The following is a 27,872-nucleotide window of genomic DNA, read 5'->3' as shown; positions in this document are numbered from 1 at the left end:
CTGCCCTCTGCTGGACATTCACAACAGCATGTGAACAGAATTTCTTTAACAACTCTGAAAAATAAGCTATTTTACCAGAAATTTAACAATCTCAAAGTTAGAGATTGGATGGTAATGATTTATTTAAATACTTGCTGGAGGAAAAATCTGCAGGCAACAAATGGTTTAATTAAGAGAAATTCCTTTCAGTAACTGACTACAAATAGAGCTTACTTATCAGTTCTTGTATTCATTCAAAAAGGGTTATAAAGGTGAAATCTCTCATTGTCTACTAAACCGTGTTGAAGATAATTTGTAATGAGTACCTGTAATATTTAAACAAATGCCAGTAGTTGCATGTACAATGTGGTCCTTTCCTCTTTTGCCCTGATTAATTTTCCCTCTTTTTAAGATTCTCCTGTGCTTCTGTGTGAGTTGATCTCATCTCAGACCTTTGCCAACATTGGCGATCTGCAAGTGCAGTCCAGATTTTCTCACTCACTGACTTTTTCCCTCCTCCCACCTTGTGGGAATAAATAAACTGTAAAAAAAAACTGGAGAGTCATGTGGCTTAGCATATTGGACAAAAATTACAGCATATGTTTATTAATTTTGCTTTGGAACCTGATGAGGAACAGTAAATCATGGAGGCAATTGTTTCCATTTATTTTCTTGGCTGCTGGCCACAACAACATGTATGTGCAGTTACGTTAAATTGCTTCAAACTGTATTGCTAACAGGACTAAAACTAAGCAAGTACAAAAGAAAAATGGTGCACTAAAGATTTGCAGCTGTTTTTATTCCAATTCATCATAATTACCACAAGTACCCTCTAACACCTGAAAGGAAGATGAAAGAAAGAGCCAGCATTTATATAACACCTTTCACATCCTCAGGATGTCCCAAAGTCTTTTACAGCCAATTAATTACTTTTGAAGTATAGATACTGTTGTTTTGTAGGCAAACATGCATAGCAAGGTCCCACAAACAGCAATAAGGTGAATGGCCAATTGATCATTTTTTGGGTGGCGTTAGTCAAAAGATAAATGTTGGCCAGGACACCAGGAGAACTCCCCTGCTCTTCTTTGAATAGGGTATTGGATCTTTTACATCCACCTGAGAGGACAGATGGAGCCTTGGCTTAACGGCTCCCAAGCCCTGGGAAAACCGGCTGCAGGCATTAATTCTAAAAGCCTGCTAAAATTTGAGGCTTGCAACCTCGTTAAAATATTTAAATGATGGGCCCGCCTCTGGAGAGTAGGTTAATCACCCTCCCCCCAACCTGCCTCCGTTAAAACCAGAATTGGGCAGATTGGAGTCGGGTTTCCGACTTTTGAAATTTCAACCCGCCTGTCCTGGGGGGTTAAAATTTTCCCCCGTAGTGGCTGGAAAATAATCACCAGTAATACCAGTGTCATAGACTATACTGAAATATTCTAGATCACTGACTGTAATATAAATTATTCTTCCAAAGCACCCAATATCCTGAATTATTTTTGCCATTTAATTTTTTGAATCAGAATTTTGTTTTTTGCTTTGAATTGATTATTTTTTAATGTCCTAAAAATCATTAGCCTGTATAACATTGATTCGTATTATTGCTAAAAGCCTCAAAAATCAGCAGGACACAAAACAAAATGCAGTGACTGCTTCAGTGTGACTTCTGTTTATTCTACAGCTTTGACTCTGCTCCACATCAAGTCACATGTCTCTCATACTTTGGGTCAGGTCACACAGAAAGTGCAAATGTCTGTCGCTGGTGTCAATTCAAACATCTGTCTTATATATCTCTACAATTAAAAGAGTTATGTCATTGCAGAGGGCAAATGTGTAGGATTGTAGATCATCTCGTCAGCAGAGACTAATCACATTTCAACAGTTAATTCCAAAGGAACATGCAAGGCAGCCATTTCTATTTTTTTTGCTCTCTGCTTACACTTCCCATTAATTTTTGTGTCACTGTCCATTTTTAAAAAAAATTGCTTCGTTCACTTATATTGTTAGCTTTCTGTTTTTCTTTGTAATTATAAAAAGAAAGTCTCCAACATGGCCAAGTCTCAACCTGCACAGCTTCTTCACTCTGCTCAAATCTCCCCTCCAAATGCAGCTACACATTGAAGTCCCACTCCTTTAGTCTTATAGCTTTCCCTGACCTGAATTTATCCTTCTCCATGGTTCCACACTTGAGGTCCTGGCCTAGTCAACCTCCCTATTCTGTCAGACCCAACCCTGTTGATATCTTTCCTCTTCTACAACCATGGCCATGAAAGCAGGGCTGGGAAAATAAACAAAGAATGAACTTAAATAGCAGATTAGAAGAAGTGGATTTACAAAAAAAACAGAGAGTGAAGGAGGAAATGAAAGAGAAAAGAAGCAAACAAATTCAAAAGGTCAAAAATTATATAGAAAATGAGAGAGATGAATAAAGGCAAAAAGACTGGCAGATGTAAAGAGAGAGAAAGACAAAGAAAAAGACATAGATATAGAGAGGGACAAACTGTATTTTAAGCATCCACACGGAGTGGGTGACATACAGGAGAGAGGGAAAGATGGACTTACAGGAAGGGAGACAGAAAGAGTGAGAAAGCCTGAAACAGATAGACAAACATAACACAAGAAATTGGGGAGAAATTCACGTAGCACCAGAAACCGGTACAAAACGCGCACCCAAAGACATTGGCCTGAGGCTTGCTGGAAATTGGGCCTCGGACCTTATCTGCATTAAACCAGCGAGCTGCAGATGTCAGTCAGGCGTCCTGATGCAGCTCATCAGTCAGAGCCTTAGGAAATTCAGCCTGCAGGTATGTCTGGGGCTGTGCAGGGGAAGGTGAACTGGAGCCGGGGGTGGGGGGCGAGCACGGGCCGGCAGCAGTCTGAAGTATTTTTGTAGAGCCAGGAGCAATAACAGAAACTAAAGCATAAAAAAAAACTTGCCTTTCTGTGAGTGGTCTCCAGTGGTCCCTTAAAGGACCACTTGTTAGACCGCTTTAGACCTGGAAAAACTGAACCGAGCATGCATGGCGTATGCTCTGCTCAGTCGACGACAAATTTTGAGTGCGGCCCTAAATCAGGCATTAGGACCCTGATTTGCATATTCATGGCACCTAACGCCTGTTACAGGCAGGCGTCCCTGGACACTGGGAAGTTGCCGGCATTCCCCCCACCCTCTCACATAATGCACTATTCCCCATCTGACAATGCAGGTAGTTGACCTGCTCTCTTAAGTTTCTGTCAGAGCTGCCATTGGACTAGCAGCTGAAAGATGAATGAAAACTTGCTGAATTTTTCCCACTTCCACCCTGCTCCCCATTCACAGCATAAACAAAATCAGGGACTGATTGCATGCAACTCACGGTTGGGAATCAGCATCTCTGCCTCTCAGTAGTGGGACCAGGTGGAGTCCCAGCATGCAGTGGCATTTTGCGGCCCTCAAAAAGGAGCATTTTTAAATTTGTTGTATTGTAATAGCAGCAAAATCGTAATCGGGCCCGATTGTGTTTAAGCTACATTTGATGGAGAAATACTATTCCTGCCCTCAATGGGTTACATATTTTAATTGGTTCAGTATGTCACATCTCTTTCCATGTGGATATAACAGATGTAACTCAATGAAACATTTCTAAGTTATGTTCCAGTTTATTGTTGTAAGTGTGGTGTAATCAAGTGATCATTTTCTGCCACATAGTTGATGTAAAATGATGCGTTCTTCTTATGTTCCTTTCATTTTTTTTCTCATTTCTGCACTTCCAATTTACAGTTCTCAATAAAATGGACCTGACTAGTTTCAAACATTAAACCAGGTACTCCCATCTTTAAAATCAAAAGCATTTCAGTATGTTCTAGCAACATGTGTAAATCTTATTTTAATAAGGCTGTTCTATGGATTACATTTTTCTTCTTAAAAACATTTATTAATCTGTAGCTCATGCCTCTGGCTTCATGCCTTTTTTCCATTGCCAGGCCAATAAAGTATTATGCTGATTCCAAAAAGTACGACACGCATCTGACCAGAAAAAACAAAATGCTGCACTAGAACCTGGGCCGTCTTTTCCATTTCTGAGCCAGCTGAAACCACTCAGGTTTCCAGCACAAAATACAACAGATTGCCCTTTCAGTTCGCTTCGAAGCTTCAAAAGCAGCGTGCTTGGCACAAAAATGTTTGTCTGGAAGTCTGCCTTGGCAAGAGGCCACAGTATAAAAATTGTGCAGACCTCAAGAAAATCCACAGCCCTTGCCAGGAAAGTTGATCTCTGGGTTTCACATGAACCATCTAGTGTTTTTGAGTAAAATGTTGCTTTGACAGTTCTTGTTGCAGAAATGTCTGTTTCAAGTAAGTTTTAAAAAGTATAATTTTAGCTTTGAGAAAACCGTAACTTTTAACGGCTTCTCTCGGTTTTGCGCTTGGGACTGGAACTGTGTTTCCGAACAAAAAAATTGGCATTGCTTAATTCTGAAATTTACCGAGATCACGTGATACACGCTTTCAGTAGATTGAGAGTAGTCCATATGATCACGGAGTGAGATCAATGATTGAGTCCATCACTTATCCAGCCTGACCTCAGCCTGGCAAGATCTTATACACACACATCACAACTCAGCCTCTGCTTTAAAGTTCTACGCTTCAGTTCCCTATTTTTTGCAGTATTCTTTAGCTCTTTTGCCAATTGCAGTGCTGTTTTGCTTTCCTTTGCCCTCCTCCCACCCCCAACACGTTAAACGTGTACCAACAGCCTCTGGATGAATCCATCCTGTAACCAGCTAAAATGTCTTATAATTAAGCTATGATGTATACAGCAAAGCACATTCCCTGGTATAAAACACAAAAAATTCTGATTGCACTTCCCCTTCCTTATAATGTTTCAGTGTGAGTGCTTTCAGCACAATGGTTCCCAATCTCCCTAAGGTCATGTGATGTGAATATTACAACAGAACATTTCACATTTAAGGCAAGAAGACAGTAGGCAAGTGAACTTGTATTACATTTAAAGGGACACAACCATCTCATAAAGTGCCTTGCACAATTATTTACTCTTTCTAATCCTTAGTATGCAGATTTTATATACATTTCATAAAATAAGATGTTAAAAAGAAACAGTATGTATTTGTAACACAGGCTGCTTTGTTCAGCTATCTAGTTATAATTTTTACAGAACTACTTCCATTCCACATAAAGGCACCACAGAACATACGGAATTATCAGATTCTTAAACAGCTTGACTCGTGAAGACCCCGTGTGAAAAAACAAATGTTTCCCTAGCAACCAAACTGCTACCAAAGAATAGCAGATCTGAACTAACCAATCAGAATACTCCTGCAGTCACAGCCTAGACCAGAAGGACAGGACCACTACATTATTTTTGCTGCTTTTAGTAGATGTCATGGCATGTACTCATCACAAGTTATTGAATGTCACTTTTCCACAGTAAGTCTACTTCACTGACATCCCAATATTTGGACGTATCCTTACACAAGTAATTTATATTTATTTCTGTTTACATCCACGGTACAAACAGAAAGCATGGTTGGGGACGTGTTTGATATTAAAATTATCCAACAGGAGGACCCATCAACATGTTATGCATTCTCAACTTTAATGTTTGTGAGTTATTCAACTGAGTCTCCTGCTAAATGTATATCATTTCCAAAACGCCCCTAACATGAATCTGCTTTTTCTAATATAGCAATAGAGTGTTACATAATCTTTAGTTCTTTAATAGTCTCTCATTTACAAATATTGGAAATGCCTTCCTATATTTTACTCAGGCGACAGAATTATCTCAGTCAATACTCCAAAACTAGTATATTTATTTTAATAATTTGTAACAAGAAAAATATAAATGTATATCTCTGTGACTGACTGTGATGTGAGCAGAAATATATTGGCAGTTGCTGAAGCAACTGTCTGTGTTACCATCGTTTAGTAGTCGGCCCTCTTGCTGGCACTGATAACATTTGCGTATGTTCATATAACATTTCTGTCCCCTTTATACTGCATGGTTGCCAATGGCAAAAGAGCCTTTGGAGGTAAACCTATCTTTTTTGTATTCGTTCATGGGATGTGGGCATCGCTGGCAAGGCCAGCATTTATTGCCCATCCCTAATTGCCCTTGAGAAGATGGTGGTGAGCCGCCTTCTTGAACCGCTGCAGTCCGTGCGGTAATGTGCAAGTCAACGTCCCCACAGTCCAGGTAGTAAAACTCCGGAGTGCCACAGATCACAAATGTAAACAACTTGTGCAAGTGGCGTCGGTTTGCCATCTTGGGTCTAGCCTCGAATGAGCTGTCCTCTCAGCCCACCTATACATATTATCAATATACTTTTAGCACTGCCAGCATGTACAGACTGTCCCTCAGCATCAGGATGTTCCCAGGCAGACTGGCAACATTGCAAATGGAACTTGGGAGCAAATCCATGAATCTCACATTTGAGCAATTCCCAGCTGTTGAATCCGCCATGCACAGTATAAACAGGACAGAGTTGACACAGGAGAAACTGATACAATTAATGAACCACTTCCGCTTCCAGTGAAAGTGGTTAGTGAATTAAAAGTAATAATGGAATGCCAGAAAGTCGCCAAATCCATATCTCTGTAGAAAGATGTTGAGATATATAGTGATAGCTCTCCAGTTGTTTAGAGAGTTTATTCAGTGAGTGGATGAGCTACACAGGCCAGGAAGTTCCCTGGTTCAATCACTGGTCTGTGTTGAGTTAACTGATCTCAGTTAGCCATGATGTGGAGATGCCGGTGATGGACTGGGGTTGACAATTGTAAACAATTTTACAACACCAAGTTATAGTCCAACAATTTTATTTTTAATCCCACAAGCTTTCGGGGGCTTTCCCCTTCCTCAGGCAGTGTGGAAATGACATTTTCGAATCCTTCGCATTTTAAGATCACAAAACAATGCCTGGTGATTACTGCCCGTTGCCAAGGCAATCACAGTGAGCAGACAGAAATGTGTCACCTAAAAAGGCCACCGAATATACAAACCCCCCAAAAAAAGAGAGATAAGGAAGACAGTCAATGACCCGTTATATTAAAAACAGATAACATTTGTTCGCTGGTGGGGTTACGTGTAGTGTGACATGAACCCAAGATCCCGGTTGAGGCCGTCCTCATGGGTGCGGAACTTGGCTATCAATTTCTGCTCGACGATTTTGCGTTGTCGTGTGTCTCGAAGGCCGCCTTGGAGTATGCTTACCCGAAGGTCGGTGGCTGAATGTCCATGACTGCTGAAGTGTTCCCCGACAGGGAGAGAACCCTCCTGTTTGGCGATTGTTGCGCGGTGTCCATTCATCCGTTGTCGCAGCGTCTGCATGGTCTCGCCAATGTACCATGCTCTGGGGCATCCTTTCCTGCAACGTATGAGGTAGACAACGTTGGCCGAGTCACAGGAGTATGAACCGTGCACCTGGTGGGTGGTGTCCTCTCGTGTGATGGTGGTATCTGTGTCGATGATCTGGCATGTCTTGCAGAGGTTACCGTGGCAGGGTTGTGTGGTGTCGTGGAAGCTGTTCTCTTGAAGGCTGGGTAATTTGCTGCGAACGATGGTTTGTTTGAGGTTGGGTGGCTGTTTAAAGGCGAGTAGTGGAGGTGTGGGGATGGCCATAGCGAGGTGTTTGTCATCATTGATGACATGTTGAAGGCTGCGGAGAACATGGCGTAGTTTCTCCGCTCCGGGGAAGTACTGGACGACGAAGGGTACTCTGTTGGTTGCGTCCCGTGTTAGTCTTCTGAGGAGATCTACGCGATTTTTCGCTGTGGCTCGTCGGAACTGTCGATCGATGAGTCGAGCATCATATCCCGTTCTTACTAGGGCGTCTTTCAGCGTCTGTAGGTGTCCATCGCGTTCCTCCTCGTCTGAGCAGACCCTGTGTATTCGCAGGGCCTGTCCACAGGGGATGGCCTCTTTGACGTGGTTAGGGTGGAAGCTGGAAAAGTGGAGCATTGTGAGATTGTCCGTGGGCTTGCGGTAGAGTGAGGTGCTGAGGTGCCCGTCTTTGATTCTGGACTGTCTTCCGAGTGCGGCTGATGGAAGACAGTCCAGAATGTCACCCGAGCACAACGCAACGCCATCAAAGCTCTCAAGACCAACCGCAACATCGTCATCAAACCAGCGGACAAAGGAGGAGCCATCGTCATACAGAACAGAACGGACTATTGCAAAGAAGCATACCGACAACTGGACAACCAGGAACACTACAGACGGTTACCCGCAGACCCGACCAAAGAACACACCCATCAGCTCAACAAACTGATCAAGACCTTCGATCTAGACCTTCAAAACATCCTACGCACTCTCATCCCACGTACTCCCCGCGTGGGAGACTTCTACTGCCTCCCAAAGATACACAAAGCCAACACACCCGGACGTCCTATCGTATCAGGCAATGGAATCCTGTGTGAGAACCTCTCTGGATACATCGAGGGCATCCTGAAACCCATCGTGCAGGGAACCCCCAGCTTCTGTCGCGACACTACAGACTTTCTACAAAAACTCAGTACCCACGGACCTGTTGAACCAGGAACACTTCTCACCACGATGGACGTCTCGGCACTCTACACCAGTATCCCCCACGATGACGGCATCGCTGCGACAGCATCAATACTCAACACCAACAACAGCCAATCTCCAGACACCATCCTACAACTCATCCGCTTCATCCTGGATCACAATGTCTTCACTTTCAATAACCAGTTCTTTACCCAAACACACGGAACAGCCATGGGGACCAAATTCGCACCCCAATACGCCAACATTTTCATGCACAAGTTCGAGCAGGACTTCTTCACTGCACAGGACTTCCAACCAACACTAAACACCAGATACATCGACGACATTTTCTTTCTATAGACCCATGGTGAGGAATCACTAAAGAGACTACACGATAACATCAACAAGTTCCATCCCACCATCAAGCTCACCATGGACTACTCCTCAGAATCAGTTTCTTTCTTGGACACACGAATCTCCATCAAAGACGGGCACCTCAGCACCTCACTCTACCGCAAGCCCACGGACAACCTCACGATGCTCCACTTTTCCAGCTTCCACCCTAACCACGTCAAAGAGGCCATCCCCTATGGACAGGCCCTGCGAATACACAGGGTCTGCTCAGACGAGGAGGAACGCGATGGACACCTACAGACGCTGAAAGACGCCCTAGTAAGAACGGGATATGATGCTCGACTCATCGATCGACAGTTCCGACGCGCCACAGCGAAAAATCGCGTAGATCTCCTCAGAAGACTAACACGGGACGCAACCAACAGAGTACCCTTCGTCGTCCAGTACTTCCCCGGAGCGGAGAAACTACGCCATGTTCTCCGCAGCCTTCAACATGTCATCAATGATGACAAACACCTCGCTTTGGCCATCCCCACACCTCCACTACTCGCCTTTAAACAGCCACCCATCCTCAAACAAACCATCGTTCGCAGCAAATTACCCAGCCTTCAGGCGAACAGCGTCCACGACACCACACAACCCTGCCACGGTAACCTCTGCAAGACATGCCAGATCATCGACACAGATACCACCATCACACGAGAGGACACCACCCACCAGGTGCACGGTTCATACTCCTGTGACTCGGCCAACGTTGTCTACCTCATACGTTGCAGGAAAGGATGCCCCAGAGCATGGTACATTGGCGAGACCATGCAGACGCTGCGACAACGGATGAATGGACACCGCGCAACAATCGCCAAACAGGAGGGTTCTCTCCCTGTCGGGGAACACTTCAGCAGTCATGGACATTCAGCCACCGACCTTCGGGTAAGCATACTCCAAGGCGGCCTTCGAGACACACGACAACGCAAAATCGTCGAGCAGAAATTGATAGCCAAGTTCCGCACCCATGAGGACGGCCTCAACCGGGATCTTGGGTTCATGTCACACTACACGTAACCCCACCAGCGAACAAATGTTATCTGTTTTTAATATAACGGGTCATTGACTGCCTTCCTTATCTCTCTCTCTCTCTTTTTTTGGGGGGTTTGTATATTCGGTGGCCTTTTTATGTGACACCTTTCTGTCTGCTCACTGTGATTGCCTTGGCAACGGGCAGTAATCACCAGGCATTGTTTTGTGATCTTAAAATGCGAAGGATTCGAAAATGTCATTTCCACACCGCCTGAGGAAGGGGAAAGCCCCCGAAAGCTTGTGGGATTAAAAATAAAATTGTTGGACTATAACTTGGTGTTGTAAAATTGTTTACAACTGATCTCAGTTAGGGCAGCGATCAGGTAATATAATTGGCCTCAGCACCTCTGGGTTAGGGAGGGGAAAAAAATTCAGCCAAGGCTCCCGCTACTAATTGGTATCTAGTGACTTTTTATGGAAATACACTTGTGTGGATGTCAGGTGAAGGCATGATTGAGCGCAGCTGTTATGCCCTCTACAGTTGAATAACCTGCCAACACTCACTGGCAAGGCTCACACATGAATAAGATCACACGAGGCCCTCAATCTACAAATATCATGTAATCTGCAAGGAAGCATTTATTCTGTTGTTCTACGAAACTATGTGTATTTATGTACAACGCAATAATAAAATTATTTTATAAAATAAAAAACAGGAGGACATAAATAAAAGATAGCCACTAACAGATCAAATATAGAATTTGGGAGGAATCTCTTTACACAGAGTGATGAGAATATGGAACTCATTGCCACATGGAGTGTTTGAAACAGATAGCATTGATGCGTTTAAGGTGAGGCTTGATCCATACATGAGGGAGAAAGGAATAGAGGGATAAGGGCACAGGGTGGTAAGAGGAAACTAGAGCGGGAGGAAATTCGTGTAGAGTATGAACACCGGCATAGACCACTTGGGCCGAATGGGCTGTTTCTGTGCTGTAGGTTTTGTGTAATTCTCTGTAAATTGGGTGAGGTTCTCAGAGGTGCCTAACTCCTCTGGAGCTGTACCCCACAAGGAATCAAATGTTTTCAGGAGAGGGGAAAAAATTGGTGAAAAAAATTTAAGTTTTTTAAAGATATATAATTGTTGGGAACCTAGTTGCTTCCAATTCTGGTTTTAATCTCTGCTGAAATGATTTCCAAGATGGTGGATAAAATAGTCTGAGGTACAGAATGCACAAAAGCAGCACATTTAGAGAAAATAAAAGTGATGTAGCAATGGTATTTTAAAACATTTCCCTATTTTCCTCCTTGTACCACACTTAAGGTACAAACTTATTGCCAGTAATAATACATTGAATACAAAATTTATCCTGCTCACGAGCAAGTCTTGCACCAACTCATGCCTGCTGTACTTGTGATTATTGTCCCCTTCATTGAGAGAGTACATTCTTTGTTCAGAGGCTTACTCTGCAATGTTCCCAATATATATATATATATATATATCTAAGCAAACGGATTTAGGAAAAGAACCGAAAGTACATAGGAATACTGCAAGAAAAAAGTAAATTTGATGAGGTTAAACCGTTGCAGAAAATTGGAATGTGAGAATAAACTTTATTTTTAATTCTGTATTTCAGTGTAGATATCAAAGATCTAGATCGGGAAAGAACTTCATTGAGTTACTGTTTCCTGGGCAAAACTGAGCTGACCACACTGGAATGTGAGAGATTTGTGTTTATCTGACCTTTTTTTTAATTTATGCTCTTCCTGTTTTTGTGTTTTTAGGATCCCGAGACTGATAATGAACTTCGAGGATCACCTGAACCAGGTATAGAGCTAGAGGGCTTTGCTGAGTCCGTCTCTGCCTCTTACAATGGTCCAACATTCCCTCCCTCTGCTCCTGCCCCTCTGCCAGCTGATGACATTGCAGACGGAATGATAAAACGCAAAGAATCCATAGAAAACCACTTGATTGAGTGGTAGGTGACTCTTCTGAGACATCTAAATCCTCTGAATTACAGGCTTGTTATATTTTCAGGACCTACCTATATAATATGGTGATTTTCTTTATGTCATCAATTATTGAAATTCTTATTCTAATAGGGTTGAACAGGAGCTCATGTCCCGTATCATTAGTGAGATGTGTCCCTTACAGCAACAGCTGCTGCCACATGTCAGCCAGCACGAAGGTGAGGAGAGTGTGCTGTCATGCTCAGATATTGGTGAGTTTCCAGCTCCATTTACTCCATATCTCTCACTGCAAAGTTCTGTTGATTCAGAACACTTTTGTCATATTGTAAAATATCGAGTATCGATTAAAAGTACCACTTCAATTCAGATTTAAATTTATCTTCCTAAGATTTAACAATACTTGTTTTAGTTGAACAGTATTGCATTCTTTACCCCTTTGTGCACACTATTTTTACTTCCATGACTTTGGGATTTTGTAAGTTTGCTACTTTTTCCCATTGTTTCCTCTGAAGATTCCTTTTGACACATGCCTTCCTCACATGCCTTCCTTGACAGGTTGGCAGGCTACAGCAATGCCTCTCTGCAAACCAGCCACTAGGAAGTTCAAGAGAGTAGCCTCTGTTACTAGGGGGGTTATTTTAACCCCAAAGAATGGGTGGGTTGGGGGCAGGTGGGAGGTAAAAATAACAGATTTTTGAAGTGGGACCACAACCCGGCTCCAATGCGCCCACTTCTGGGTTTAACCCAGGCGCGTTTGGATGCGTGCACGGCTAAAACCCGGAAGTCCCATCTCTGCTTAATGCAGGTGGGCTGATTATTGAAGGGGCAATGCACCTCATTGTGATAGTTGAGGCACTTAACTTTTCGTGGATTATAAAGGTAAAACATATTTGCCTGCACGCCTTTCCCATCGTTTCTGATTCTCGTCAGGTGAGAGGAGGTGAGAAGGGCCAGATCCATGAGGTGAGTGCCTTTATTGCACTGCTTGTAGACCAGGAGGAGCAGATGTGCTTCATCCAGGCCCAAAAAGTTCACCTAGCGCGACTGGACCCCACGATCGGCCGACTCCCCGCCCCAACCCCACCCGCCCCCCTGATGCCAAGACCCCCCCCCCACCATGGCCGACACCCGCCTCTGATGTCACTGCTCCCCCCTCCTCCACAATGTCTCTGACCACCCCCTCCCGATGTCTCTGACCACCCCCTCCCGATGTCTCTGACCACCCCCTCCTCCGATGTCGCCAACCTCCCTCCTCCAATGTCTCCAATCCCCCCCCTCAATGTCCCCCATGGCTGACAACCCCCCCTCCGATGTCACCGATTCCCCCTCCTCTGCAATGTCTCCGATCCCCTTCTCCAATGTCTCCGACAGCCTCCGACGTCTCTGACCCCACCCTCCGATGTCACCGACCCCCCTCCTCCAATGTCTTCATCCCCCTCCCGATGTATCTGACCCCTCCCCATTATCACCGCCCTCCCCCCTCCCCCGATGTCACCGACCAGCCTTGCGATATCTCCAGCCTTCTGATGTCTGCAGCCTTCTCCGACCACCGACTGTTCTCCCAACCCGATCATTCCCCCTGCCCCCAATCTTCTCCACGACCCCCCCCCACCATGTCATCCATGCCCCACGTTCTCTCCCTCCCTCCTCTCTGATTCGCGGTTCATTTCCCTCCCGACAGGCACCATGGGGAACCCAGAAGCTTAAATAATTATTTCCGATTGAGTCGTGATCGCAGATTGCGACGCACTCACTTGACTTCTGGGCTCCCCACGTGAACATCTACCCACATGCTACGTTCCCAGCTCCGAGTGAAAATCATGTCCTAGGTCACTGGTTTTGCACTTCTCCCTGTGGGAATTCTCAACTTTCCATTCTGTGGCTTCATAGGATAGCATGGCTAAAATTGGAAAATGCACCATGTGGGGATCACAGGTTCAAATCAACATCCTACTGATTGTGCTGCAGGGTGTTAGTGTGTTGGTGCGCATTCTATCACACCCCTCTCAGCATTTAGTGTTCAGTGTTATCAATTAATGTAAATAACCTGAACCTGATTTGAGACCTGTAAATTATACTTTCAGGTTCCTGAAAAAGAGGCCAAAGCATGATGTGTTTCTTGAGTAAATGGCAACATACTTTTTCTCATGATATTTCTGTTATATTAATAGTGCCACATTTGTTTTTGCCCCCAGAGATTTTAACTCTTTATCATTAATGAAACATGCACTTTCACTAAAAAATTCATTCACTTCAGTGAAATCAGCTTTTTTCTTTTCTTCCTCTCCAAGTTAAGGCCAAAGGGTTAACATGTAAAACTAGCACTGCCGCTCATTAAAGCAGCACTTATTTTCTGCACAGGTTTCTATTGTAGAAACAGAAAATGAGATTTATACAACATTATACATGAATATTTATTCTATTATGGGAATAGTTTCCAGAGCTAAGAGTGCTGAATGTTATTACTTGCTTCCAAAATAGTTGAAGCTGCTGGCGGAGGAGGCTTCCAGCTGTTTGTGGATGCAGGTGTTCCTGTGGACTCTCAAATGGTTCGTCAGTTTGTAGATGAAGCTCTTGCCGAGATTATTGCCATCATGCTGGGCCAGCGCCAGAGTGAGAGCAGACCTCCAATACAAGAACTTCCTCAACAAGAAACACCTTCACCAGTAAGAAGGCATCTTATCCTAGAAAACACGCGAAGGGCTGAACACATTTATCTTAATACTTATAGTTATATGCAGATGAGAATAATATCTAATACTGGGTCTAAATTCTAATCAAAACATAAATGGTATAATACGGAAATGGGGAGTGGTATAATCATATCTGTTCATTATTTGATTTCTCAGCATGCATTGCAATACCTGACTTGTATTGTGCTGGTTTGAAATGTAAGCACTTTGTTGTCTGAACTAAGCTGCAGCATCAGCGGTGGCATGATCATTGCAAAATTATGTTGGTGTTTCAAAATGAGCTATCCAGATAGTTTGATTCACAAACTGGACCTGATTTATGCTGAGTACGAAGTTAAATACAATGCAGCGCTTCTTATTTGCATCATATGACATGAAAATATACATTTAGCATTTACTAATGCCTGTTACGCTAGGAATGAGTTTGAAACTGCTCAGATTCATTTGCCTAGAATCCTTACAGGAACAGTACAATTAAACATTCCAATTGAAAGGATTCCTCTGGGTAAACCTCTCAGGGTTGTGTTTGTGAATTTTACTGTAACTGCCTCAGGAAAAAAACTGAGGTTAAATGTACCTCTATATTTTTGTTATTCAGTCACAACAACTGTTTCCTACCTGGTATTTGTGTATCATTCCCGTCTTCCCCATACTCACATTAAGAGCATTATTGCACTCAAAAATTACATGGTTGCAGAGGACATTGGATGCTGGGCTGGGAGTTGAACTGAAATACATTATTAGAACAAAACACTGCTGTACTTCAGGCAGTCCTTTCACAATTTTCATGACCTGCCATGCTCATTCGCAGCAGTGGTAAATCTTGTTGAATTTAATTGAAGCCTCCAACCAAGAATATTCCTTTAACAACCATAAGAGAATCTGTACAATATTTGGATCTAAATACAGGAGGTGGAAGGATTATGTTTATCAACCACTGCTTTTGCTTCTGCCCAATCTTCAGTTTACAAAATTCAGTTGGGATTTTTTACATGGTCTCACAGGTAATTTGTGGATTTGATTGGTCAGCTAATCCCAGACTGTTCGAAGTGCTCTTCTGTAGACTGGATAACTGATTATCAAGAGATATTTTAATATATTTACCGGGTGCATGTTTACAATTAAAAACAATGTTTTTCTAAAAATTCCTTCACCTTAATTACTTTCTCTATTTGGTCAATTCATGACTACTACTGATTTTTCACTCTTTGCCTCAGGGAAGCCATTTGGCCTTCACTTGGCACTTCCCCTGACAACCCGGCTGTGATTGAGAATGTGCCGTGAGGAGAATTGTGATCTTACCACTCCTTGCTGCAATATATTTGATAGGTGATAGGCCAGCACTCTGGGTAACCGAAAACCTAATTTATTTAGAAATGAACTATAATGTTTTCAGCCATAAAATGTTGGAAATTGCATGAATTTGTTGGAATATAGTATTTAAAATGGCTAGATTCAATTTACACATCGGTGGAGTAGACTTTACTTTTTTTAAAGAATTGTCACTGGCAGCTTCTGACATTTTTGTTATGAGTTTAAATCATATCTGTGAGGTGGACCAGAGAACCTGACAGTTGCATGAACCTTTTATAATGAAATCAAGCAAATTGCAGGCAATGCCTTGTTCTTTTTAATAGAAATTTCGAGCATAATGTGACCATCTTTAATTGGTTTGGGTACATTATCTTTCTAAAAATAGCACTCTGATACTAAAGGACCAAAGATTTATGTAACCTGAAATACTGAAACTTATTAGCCCATAATTATTTTGTCATCTTTCTGCTACCTGTTCAATATCTTGACCACTGAAGACCTAAGCTCTTGTATTGCAGAACACTTTCCAACTCAAAATATGGTAGTGCAGTTAATGATTAGTATGTTTTTTGATTAACCTGTATTCGTTGAAACTTAAAGTAGTAGCATATTTCTTCAGTGGCTTGAATATTTAAAGTTCAGGGGCACAGATTTGGCATGACCCAACTTATAAACAGGGTATACATTTCTGATTCTCCTTATTGAAGACCAAAGATCTTTTGTTTATTTTCCTTGTTAGATACACCTTTATTTCTTTATGAAATTGGTTTTAAATTATTTGCAAAAGTGTTTTGTTTGCTTCACAAAAATATATATTTTTTGGTAGGTCTCCCTGATGGTTCAATGGGTAAATGTATCCTGTGGTATTATACTGAACCACTCAAACCCGGATGGTCCCAGGTTTGATCCTCAGTCTGTGTAGAGTTACCAGATCTTAGTCAGGGTGGCAATGGTATGCATAATGGGCTTCTATATACCCCAGGCTAGTGAGAAAGAAATCAATTAGGGTATCCACTCCTCTTTGGGTTCAACTGTGAGGTTCCCCCACACAACCGAAAAAATTACCAACACTCACTGGCCGGGGTCATACATGATGAATGGCCGTTTGGAAGAGACACTGGAGGGTTGTTGCCATCTCCAGTATGTCCCAGCATGAGTCATCATCTTCAGGAGAGGAGGGCAGGAATATAAAACTAGAAAAGGAAAACAAATACCCTTCGCACTATTTGTTTGAGTACGTTTTTGGGTTGAATGAACCACTTTACAGATTATAGAATAAACAGTCTTGCTTGTGTTATATAAATGTAAAGAATCTTACAACACCAGGTTATAGTTTATTTGAAATTTCAAATAAAACTGTTGGACTATAACCTGGTGTTGTAAGATTCTTTACATTTGTCAACCCCAGTCCATCACCGGCATCTCCACATCAGTGTTATATAAAGGCAGTTATGAATATGAGGCATTATTTCTCATTTACATTCTGTATCCTTCTGCAGAATTAAAATATATGTGGATCACCAAAAACTCTGTAGAGGTAGGTTTTAAGGAGTATCTTAAAGGAAGAGCGAGAGGTAGACGAGCGGAGAGATTTAGAGAGGGAATTCCAGAGCTTAGGGCCTAGGCAGCTGAAGGCACAGCCACCAATGGTGGAGCGATTAAAATCGGAGATGTGCAAGAGGCAAGAATTAGAGGAGCGCAGAGATCGCGGAGGGTTGTAGGGCTGGAGGAGGTGACAGAGATAGGGAGGGGTGTGGCCATGGAAGGTCAAGGATGAGCATTTTAAAATCGAGGCGTTCCCGGACTGGGAGCCAATGTAGGTCAGCGAGCACAGGGGTGATGGGTGAACGGGACTCAGTGCAAGTTAGGATACGGGCAGCAGAGATTTGGATGAGCTCAAGTTTATGGAGGGTGGAAGGTGGGAGGTCGGCCAGGAAAGCATCGGAATAGTCAAGTCTAGAGGTAACAAAGGCATGGATAGGGGTTTCAGCAGCAGATGAACTGAAGCAGGGGCGAAGACGGGTGATATTATTGAGGCAGTCTTGGCGATGGAGCGGATATGTGGTCGAAAGCTCATCTCGATTGAATAGGATGCCACAGTTGTGAACGGTCTGGTTCAGATATTGGCCAGGGAGAGGGATGGAGTCGGTGGCTAGGGAATGGAGTTTGTGGCGGAGACCGAAGACAGTGGCTTCGGTCTTCCCAATATTTAGTTGGAGGAAAGTTTTGCTCATCCAGTACTGGATGTCGGACAAGCAGTGTAACAAATCGGAGACAGTGGAGGGGTCAAGAGAGGTGGTGATGAGGTAGAGCTGGGTGTTGTCAGCGTACATGTGAAATCTGATGTGTTTTCAGATCATGTCACCGAGGGGCAGCATGTAGATGAGAAATAGGAGGGGGCCAAGGATAGATTCTTGGGAGACTCCAGAGGTAACGGTGCGGGAGCGGGAAGAGAAGCCCTTGCAGGTGATTCTCTGGCTTCGACTGGATAGATAAGAGTGGAACCAGGCGAGCACAGTCCCACCCATCTGGACAACAGAGGAGAGGCGTTGGAGGAGGATGGTGTGGTCAACCGTATCAAAAGCTGCAGACAGGTTGAGAAGTTTGAGGAGGTCATTTGTGAGGGAATTCCAGAGCTTGGGGCCTAAGCAGCTGAAGCCACGACTGCCAATGGTGGAGCGAGTAAAATCGGGAATGTGCAAGAGGCCAGAATTGGAGATTGCGGAGAGTTGTAGGGTGGGAGGAGGTTACAGAGATAGGGAGGGGAAAGGCCATGGAGGGATTTGAAAACAAGGATGAGAATTTTAAAATTGAGGCGTTGCCAGACTAGGAGCCATTGTAAGTCAGTGAACACAGGGGTGATGGATGAATGGGACTGGTGTGAGTTAGATATGGGCAGCAGAGTTTTGGATGAGCTCAAGTTTATGGAGAGTGGAAAATGGGAGGCCGGCCAGGAGAGCATTGGAATAGTCAAATCTAGAGGTAACAAGGGCATGGATGGGGGTTTCAGCAGCAGATAAGTTGAAGAGGGGGGTGGAAACGGGCGATGTTACAGAGGTTAAAGTAGATGGCCTTTGTGATGGAGCGGATATGGGGTCGGAAGCTCATCTCCAGGTCAAATAGGACGCCAAGGTTGTGAACAGTCTGCCAGGGAGAGGGATGAAGTCGATGGTTGAGTAACGGAGTCTGTGGCGGGGACCGAAGAAAATGGCAGAAGACCTTCCCAATATTTAGTTGGAGGAAATTTCTGCTCACCCAGTACTGGATGTTGGACAAGCAGCGTGACAAATCAGAGGCAGTAGAGGGGTCGAGAGAGGTGGTGGTGAGGTAGAGCTGGGTGTCGTCAGTGTACATGTGGAACCTAACGTAGTGTTTCCGGATGATGTCGCCGAGGGGCAGCATGTAGATTAGGAATAGGAAGGTGTCAAGGATAGATCCTTGGGAGACTCAAGATGTAACGGTGCGGGAACAGGAAGTGGAGTCATTGCTCTGACTACGACTGAATTGATAGGAATGGAATCATGCTAAACCAGGAACTAAATCTCTGTCTGTGTATCTAACCAGTTTGATATTTAACCATTCTTGCAGGCAGTGGTGATCCCTACACCTGCTCCAACCCCACGGCACACTCCATCACCTCCTGCTAGAGGTCCATCTTTGATCCAAACACCAGACGTCACACCCCAAGATTCTGTAGCTGCGTCAGAAGAGAAAGAATCAGAGTCTGAACCAGAATTAGAACCTTTATTGAAGTCATCACTGGGTGAGGAGAAACTTCTTTCCTGTATATAAAAAAATGGCTAAGGGTGTGTTCCAAAGGCTGTAAGATAACGTAGAATCCTCTTGGTGTCATTACCCACAACAGCAAGGCTTTTATTTATTTGGACATTAGAACAAATTGCAGCCCATATTTTGTTATATAAAATATACACTTGAACAATTATTGTGATAATTATTGGATAATAATGCCTCGTTGTGTCAGTCTACATGTCTCTTGGTGCCATTGTTAAGTCTCCTTTTACATATTCACAGTCATTGTGAAGGCACAATTTCCCATATGACTGGAAGAGACTTGTCAAAAAACAATAGTTTTCCTGAAATGAATGCTCTGTAGCAGGAAGGAAAATTTTTACTTGAAAGGAACACGCTGGCCCTGAAATTCCACGGGGATCCTACCGGTCTCCCACTGTTATTCCGGTGGGAGACCAACGGACCTCCCAGGAGACAGTATAAATGGCCATTAGTACCGTTTACCTGGGGGTTTCCCCTGGCCTCCTGCCAGAGTTACAACATATTCATACATGTTGGGAATTGGAGTCAAATCAGATTGTTGAAATAAATTGGGTTAGACTGACACTACATTCAGCAATAAAGAAAAGCTGATGCATGAGCTTCAATTACCAATCCGATTGCATTTCTCAACATTTATTCAAGTCAGGACACACAACAACATAAGTTTTAACACATAAAGACATCATTAGGTTCAACATTCCTGTTCATTTTTGATCCTCAAACACACCTGCCTGCTTTTTCATACAAATTATTCCAACAAAGAGGGTAGAGGGCAATTTCAAGCAGATGTGATCTTAAAGATGTGCAAGATTGACTTGTTTCCCCTCTGCCTCTCAGAAAATGCCCAGGCTCTCTGCTTCTTGCTTGTCCCTAATTGCCCAGCTTAGACCTCATTCTGAGGTTAAAGTGTCCTAGCACTTCATAACAAAGCTTTTAGAACAGTCAGTCAAACAATAGTAATGCAAACAATAGGGAATTTTGTTCATAGACATGAAAGGGTTAACAGAGAAGAGTAGAAAATGTTTCTCAAATATATGTTTATAACATTTATACTAGTCGCATCTTTCCCCAGCCATCCTCATTTGGGTGCATTGTAATGAGTGCAAGCTCAAATGTTATATACCTCTTGTAAACCATAGAGGCGTGGAATACAAATGCAACAAGATAATGCTGTACTTATACAAGACTCTAGTTAAGCTCAAGTTGAAGATTGGTTGCAGTTTTGGGCATTCCATCAAAGGAAGGATATAAAAGCAATGGAAAAGGTCCAACATAGATTCACTCGGATGTTCCAGTGTTGAGAGGTTACGGTTACGATAAGAGACTTTAGAAGTTACATTTTTTTCACTACAGCCGAGAAGGTTAAGGGATGACCTCATAGTAGTGCTACATCCTTTTCACATGTCCACAAGATGATTAAAAAAAAGCACAAATTTAAGATAAACACAAAAAGAATTAGAGGGGAGGTTAGAAAACAATTGCTTACATAGAGGATGGTTAGAATGTGGAATTCTCCTCCACAATCCATTGGTGAAGCAGAGTCCATAAATTCTTTTTAAAAGGCTTGAATAAAGAGGAACATTAAAAAGTATGGCAAACAAGCAGGAGAGGGAGGATTAGACTGTGTGGCTCTTCCAGAGAAAATCAGTGGCGTAGACTTGGGCTGAATGACCTATGTCTGTACTGTTACATTTTATGAGTCTGTGTGTAGTAGAATTACATTTAATTGAAGACAGGTTTTCTAGTTTTTGAATATAACTGTTAACAAAAATGTTATACACCAATATTTTACTCTAGATTTTGGGGAGGGTAGTCTGGTAGCGTAGTGCGTTAGTATGGTAACTAGCTACCCCATCAAATAGTGAGCATTCACACCATTTAGTTCCCGTTGTGCTCCCCTCTTCAGCAAGCATCGTGAGTTCAGCTGACCTGTCATAGAAACACCAGGTTGAGAAAAAGGGGACAGATCGTGGGTCATTCTGTCACTGAGAGAGAGGCAGAAGCATGGTAACAAGGCCAGCTATCCTCCCTCTACTGTAGGAGCTGCTAGAGAAGTATGTAAATAATTTCAAAATGGAAGTAAAAAAAATGGGGGGTGGGGAATGGAGAATGGAGAGGTTCCTTCTCCAATTATTTAAACAGGTTGCTGATGTTCTGAGAATCCTTTTGTTGAACTATCTCAATAAAATTTTTAAAGGCGTCAAGGCTGATGAAGGAGCAATGTGAGTGGTCGTCATTATATGAGAGGAGAAAAGTCCAAAAGGATGTAGATTAAGCTAGTGGGCAGATTGATGGCATCAGTTTAGGGCACCATCTAAGGAAAGATGTACTGGCCTTGGGAAAAAGTTCAGTGACAATTCACCAGCATAATGCTGGTTAGGGAATTAACTACAACAACAACTTGCATTTATATAGCACCTTTAACGAATTAGAACATCCCATGGCATGTCACAGGAGCGTTATCAAACAAAATTTGACACCGAGCGACTTAAGGAGATATTAGGACAGGCGACCAAAAACTTGGTTGAAGAGATAGGCTTTAAGGAGTGCCTTAAAGGAGAAGAGACAGATATAGGAGCAGATGGGTTTAGGGAGGGAATTGCAGAGCTTAGGGCCTAGGCAACTAAAGGCATGGCCGCCAATGGTGGAGTGCCATTGGACAGAGTTAACAGTAGTTTGGAGTACGAGTTCGTGGAATGCATTGGAGACGGTTTCCTAGAGCAATATGTCATGGAATCAACCAGGGAACAAGCTATTTTAGATCTTGTATTGTGTAATGAGACAGGGTTAATTAGTGATCTTACAGGAAAGGATCTTCTGGGGAAGAGTGATCATAATATAATAAAATTTCACATTGAGTTTGAGAGTGATGTACTTAAGTCTGAAACTAGAGTATTAAACTTAAATAAAGCCAATTAGATAAGTTATAGGGGGCGAGTTGGCTAAGGTTGATTGGGAAATAAAATCAAAGGGTATGACAGTTGAAAAACAATGGCAAACATTTAAAGAAATATTTCAATATTCTCAACAAATATACATTCCATTGAGAAATAAAAACTCCACGGGAAAAGTGATTGACCCGTGGCTGACTAAAGAAGTTAAGGAAAGTATTAGATTAAAAGAAAAGGCCTATAATGCTGCCAAGAAGAGTAATAAGCCTGGTGATTGGGAGAGTTTTCAAAACCAACAAAAGACGACCAAAAAATTGATAAAAAGGGAGAAAATAGAATATGAAAGTAAACTAGCAGTGAGGAGGACACAAAGTGTCTGCAAAGGGATACGGCAGGTTAAGTGAGTGGGCAAGAAGGTGGCAGATGGAGTATAATGTGGGGAAATGTGAGGTTATTCACTTTGGTAGGAAGAATAGAAAAACAGAATATTTTTTAAATGGTGAGAAACTATTAAATGTTGGTGTCCAGAGAGACTTGGGTGTCCTGGTACAAAAAACACAAAAAGTTAGGATGCAGGCAATTAGGAAGGCAAATGGCATGTTGGCCTTTATTGCAAGGGGGTTGGAGTACAAGAGTAAGGAAGTCTTGCTACAATTGTACAAGGCTTTGGTGAGACCTCACCTGGAGTACTGGGTACAGTTTTGGTCTCCTTATCTAGAGTGCAACAGAGGTTCACTAGATTAATTCCTGGGATGAGAGGGTTATCCTATGAGGAGAGGTTGAGTAGAATGGGCCTATACTCTGGAGTTTAGAAGAATGAGAGGTGATCTCATTGAAACATATAAGATTCTGAGGGGGCTTGACGGAGTAGATGCTGAGAGGTTGTTTCCCCTGACTGGAGAGTGTAGAACTAGAGGGCATAGTCGCAGGATAAGAGGTCGGCCATTTTGGACTGAGATGAGGAGGAATTTCTTCACTTATATGGTTGCGAATCTTTTGAATACTCTGCCCCAGAGGGCTGTGGATGTTGAGTCGTTAAGTATATTCAAGGCTGAGATAGATCGATTTTTGGACTCCAGGGGAATCAAGGGATATGGGAATCGGACAGGAAAGTGGAGTTGAGGTGAAGATCAGCCATGATGGAGGAGCAGGCTCGAGGGGCCGTATGGCCTACTCCTGCTGCTATTTCTTATGTTCTTATGAGTGATGAAAATCAGGGATGTGCGAGGGGCCAGCTCCGGAGGACCGCAGAGATCTGAGAGGGTTGTACGACTGAAAGAGGTTACAGAGATAGGGAGGGGTAAAGTCATGGAGGGATTTGAAAACAAGGATGAGAATTTTAAAATCGAGGCGTTCCTAGACCGGGAGCCTGTGTAGGTCAGCAAGCACAGGTGTGATGGGTGAATGGGACTTGGTGCGAGTTAGGATATGGGCAGTAGCTATGTTGAGAAGCTGGGTAAACATGAGTCGTTTTCCCTAGAGATAAGGAAATTAAGTGGTGATCTGACTGAAAAGGTAGATAGGGAACGACTGATCCCTCTCGTAGTGCAATCAGAAACAAATGTAAGGAATCTTACAACACCAGGTTATAGTCCAACAATTTTATTTTAAAATCACAAGCTTTCGGAGATTATCTCCTTCGTCAGGTGAGTGAATAAGAGGTTCTCAAATCGCATATCTTATATTAGGCTGGGACACCATCACACCAATCAAAGGTGTCGTTGGTGTTCAGACAGGTTAGCCACGGAAAACAGTAGGTCCCAGTATGCTGAATACACATTGTGTCAAATTACACAGACGGAGAGAAAGAGACCTGAAAGGCAGAGAGAGAGAGAATATTAAAAACAGATAACTTTTTTTTCCCCCTTGCTGGTGGGGTTACATGTAGCGTGACATGAGCCCAAGATCCCGGTTGAGGCCGTCCTCATGGGTGCGGAACTTGGCTATCAATTTCTGCTCGACGATTTTGTGTTGTCGTGTGTCTCGAAGGCCGCCTTGGAGAACGCTTACCCGAAGATCGGTGGCTGAATGTCCTTGACTGCTAAAATGTTCCCCGACTGGGAGGGAACCCTCCTGTCTGGCGATTGTTGCGCGGATCAGAAACAAGGGGACTTTATCTTCAAATTAGAACTAAATCAGTTAAAAGTGAATCCTGGGAAAATGTCTTCACAAAAACAACTGTGAGAATGTGGAAAGCATTACCTCAGAACATCATAGAGGCAGAGTCAATTAAGGTGTTTAAAAGGGAGACAGATACTTCCTTAGGAAATATGGAGAAAAGTCAAGGAATTCGGATTAAAAAGTTGAAGAGCCACAAAAAAATAGCGGAGCAGGCTCGATGGGTCAAATGTTTTATACATGTTCCTAAACTCCTATATTGTGACTTACAACTCCAATATTTTAACTCAGTCATAGATGCAGTTGGACTGGAGCCTCCAGGAAAAACGAGTCCTGTTGGTACTCCTGCTATCACACCGACTCCTACTCCTTCAAGAGTGTCAACACCATCACCAGTAACAGAACCTATATCTGAGAAGATTAAGAGTACCAGCTCAGTGCCTTCACAACAATTTCCAAACCCCTGGGGAGATGCAGAGCTCCCCCTGGAGGAAGAAAATCCCAGCTCAATACACGAAGCAGCACCACTGCCAAGAGCTGTGTAAGTGTTCAGTTGCAAGGTGAACATGTAATGTCAGCTATCTGCAATTTCCAATATACTTAATCAGCATCTCAAATTTTATATGTCTGTCCTGTTGACTTTTCCAATTGTTCTGTTCATACCCTGTGCTAATGCCATCAAATTTTCTAGAATGGTAGGTACTCTGAAGAGTTTCTGTATAGGCAAATGCCACAAACTAACATCATCGAAATTATGGGACAGAAACAGGCCATTCGGTCCAACCGGTCCATGCCGTTGTTTATGCTCCACACGAGCCTCCTCCTGCCCTACTTAATCTATCAGCATAGCCTTCTATTCCTTTCTCTCTCATGTGCTTATCTAGCTTCCACTTAAATGTATCGATGCTATTTGCCTCAACTACTCCTTGTGGTAGCATGTTCCATATTCTTACCACTCTCTGGGTAAAGAAGTTTCTCCTGAATTCCCTTTCATGGTACTAGTATACTGGTAGTCATTTTTAGGAAGGTCCTATAGTTTGTTGCTCTCTTGCTTATATATGCTTAGTTTATTATCATTATTATTAGATTATGTTTCTCTCTTTTTTCCTGCCTGTTTTCTCCCCATTTCTCTTTTCCTCTTCCTCACCAGGGGTGAAGTTCAGCTTTGGCAGGAGCGCAAAAAGGCAGTGGCGGATCGGGCACCCAATTTACACCCCGCCTGATTTTTCTTTCCATTGAAGTCAATAGAAACAAATATCGGGAGAGGTGTTTAACGGGCGGCTGAACTGATACCGCAAATTTTACACTATCGCCAAATGTTAAAATAACCCCTGATATCTCTAGTTGAATATATAACTGTACTTTATATAGCAAAATTCACAAGAAAAAACTTTCTCCAGCAACTTTATATTCTAACTGGTCACTATCTTCAGGCTTCCCTGCAGGAATTGTCTGGTTTATGTTAAAACTGCCAGTAGTTGAAAGTCACGTTACCATTTGACTGGGACATGCAGTTGTCCCTACCTACTTGGTGATATAACACAAACAAGACACTGAACAACTTGGTCCCTGACTGTAAATCAGTCTTTTTCGGTCTGTAAAACATGTATGAGTCACCATATTATTGCTTTAGTTATGCTGTTGCAGTGCCATGATGGCAGCAACCTCCGTGTGACAGTGTATGCCATCCAATCAGCTAATGCTCAGCATTGAATTTCACAGCCAGATTTTCCACCACTCTCAGCAAAATGAAAGTAGATCATTCTTATAAGCCTTGTATTTTGTTTTATATATATATATATATATACATAAATGTTTAGGAGTATAGCTTGAGAATTTTTGGCATCATCTGAACCCTTTGATGTATAATGGGCTTATAATATATACTGCATTTGTTGTCCTCCTGTGGCTTGTAGTGAAATAAAATCTAGTATCATTACAATTCAAATCATATGTTACAAAGCAATTTGGTTCATATCATGTGATTCAAATGTGGGAGATTTCTAGCCATCATTGCATACCATCTGTAAAAATTGAGTAAAATTGTCCCACTAACTCTATCTTAAATATCATTTAGAATAGCACAGCTTGGAGTTTGTTTCATATTTAACACATCTTGGCATTTAGATGATGCTAATAAACTTCTCGTGTCACTACCAGTTTGTGATATCATGTGACTACCTTGAGGTGTCACTGTTTTGTAACACACTCCAGCCCATGTTTTGCAATGATGGCCGGAAAGCTCCCATGATTGAATCATATGAAAGGAACTGAATTGCTTTATAACATGTTTTAACCTGTATGTCCTGGTGGGGAGCACCACAGCAGCTGTTGTGATTTCATAACAGCAGCAACTTTTGTACACCTGTATTGGGCTAATTGAAAGCCTATAGATCAGAGGAACAGAGCCTGGAGATGGAGACAACAGAGCTGGAAATCACTGGGCAACCAAGCAGACTGAAAGGCAAGAAATTCCAAAAATGGTGATAATTGTGAAATAAAACAAAGGTGAGAAATAATCTAGAGAAAAGAAAAAGAATTAGACAGTAAAGCAAAAACAAAGAAATGGAGTGGACGAAGGTAGAAATTTAAAAAATAATGTTTTGTCATTTTGGAGCAGTGAGAGAAATAACAACTGTGAGCTGGACTGGTTCATTATGGATTGACATTAGTCCAGCTTATTCCTGCTTGATATGGCTACTATTCCATCTGTTAATCACATCTGAGCTCATTTCTTTTAATACACTTTCATCCTTCTGTTTGTTGCTTATTTCCCTTTTCTTGCATGTTATCACTCTGTAACGTTGCACTATTTGTTTTCCTTATCTGTGTTCCACTTTTTGTGTCTCTGTCACTTTGCTCTGTTTGATAGCTTTACTTCTTTGCTGTCTGTCATAAATATTGCATTCTGCTCAGTGAGCAAATCCCAGTGCGGATTTGTACAAGTCGTTGTACAATATTGTACTTTCACTTCACTCTTGGCTGTAGAGCCTATTTATCAGTTATATCCTAGAATGTATAATGCTAAAAGATTAGACTAAAGCTTTATTCATAATTGTCATGGGATCTAAAATTTCTCTGTTTAGTCTTTCATGCGGGTTAAATTATCCAATCACCAAAGGCCTGCTTAATACAAACATTTAACAGTTTTGGTTAATCCTACTAATTGTGAAATTAGTGCCTTATTGACATATTCCTAATTAAAATATAAATTAATAAAGGAGTATTTTAACAAATGTATCTCCTTT

At 42.5% G+C, this 27,872-nt stretch overlaps 1 protein-coding gene across 3 annotated transcripts in view; it reads left to right on the top strand.

Moving 5' to 3' along the window:
• Nucleotides 1-27,872, top strand: part of kiaa0586 (KIAA0586 ortholog) — a 419,966-nt gene that overhangs the window by 337,969 nt on the left and 54,125 nt on the right. For all 3 annotated transcript variants that reach the window (XM_067991527.1, XM_067991529.1, XM_067991528.1), the window contains 5 exons: nt 11,631-11,824; nt 11,949-12,067; nt 14,298-14,482; nt 19,412-19,586; nt 24,916-25,165. In XM_067991527.1, the coding sequence (XP_067847628.1) occupies nt 11,631-11,824; nt 11,949-12,067; nt 14,298-14,482; nt 19,412-19,586; nt 24,916-25,165 (923 nt within the window). The remainder of the gene's footprint in view (nt 1-11,630; nt 11,825-11,948; nt 12,068-14,297; nt 14,483-19,411; nt 19,587-24,915; nt 25,166-27,872) is intronic.

Source organism: Heptranchias perlo, chromosome 10 (assembly GCF_035084215.1).
Source record: "Heptranchias perlo isolate sHepPer1 chromosome 10, sHepPer1.hap1, whole genome shotgun sequence".
Classification (NCBI taxonomy): domain Eukaryota; kingdom Metazoa; phylum Chordata; class Chondrichthyes; order Hexanchiformes; family Hexanchidae; genus Heptranchias; species Heptranchias perlo.
This window is presented reverse-complemented; position numbering and strand designations above follow the sequence as displayed.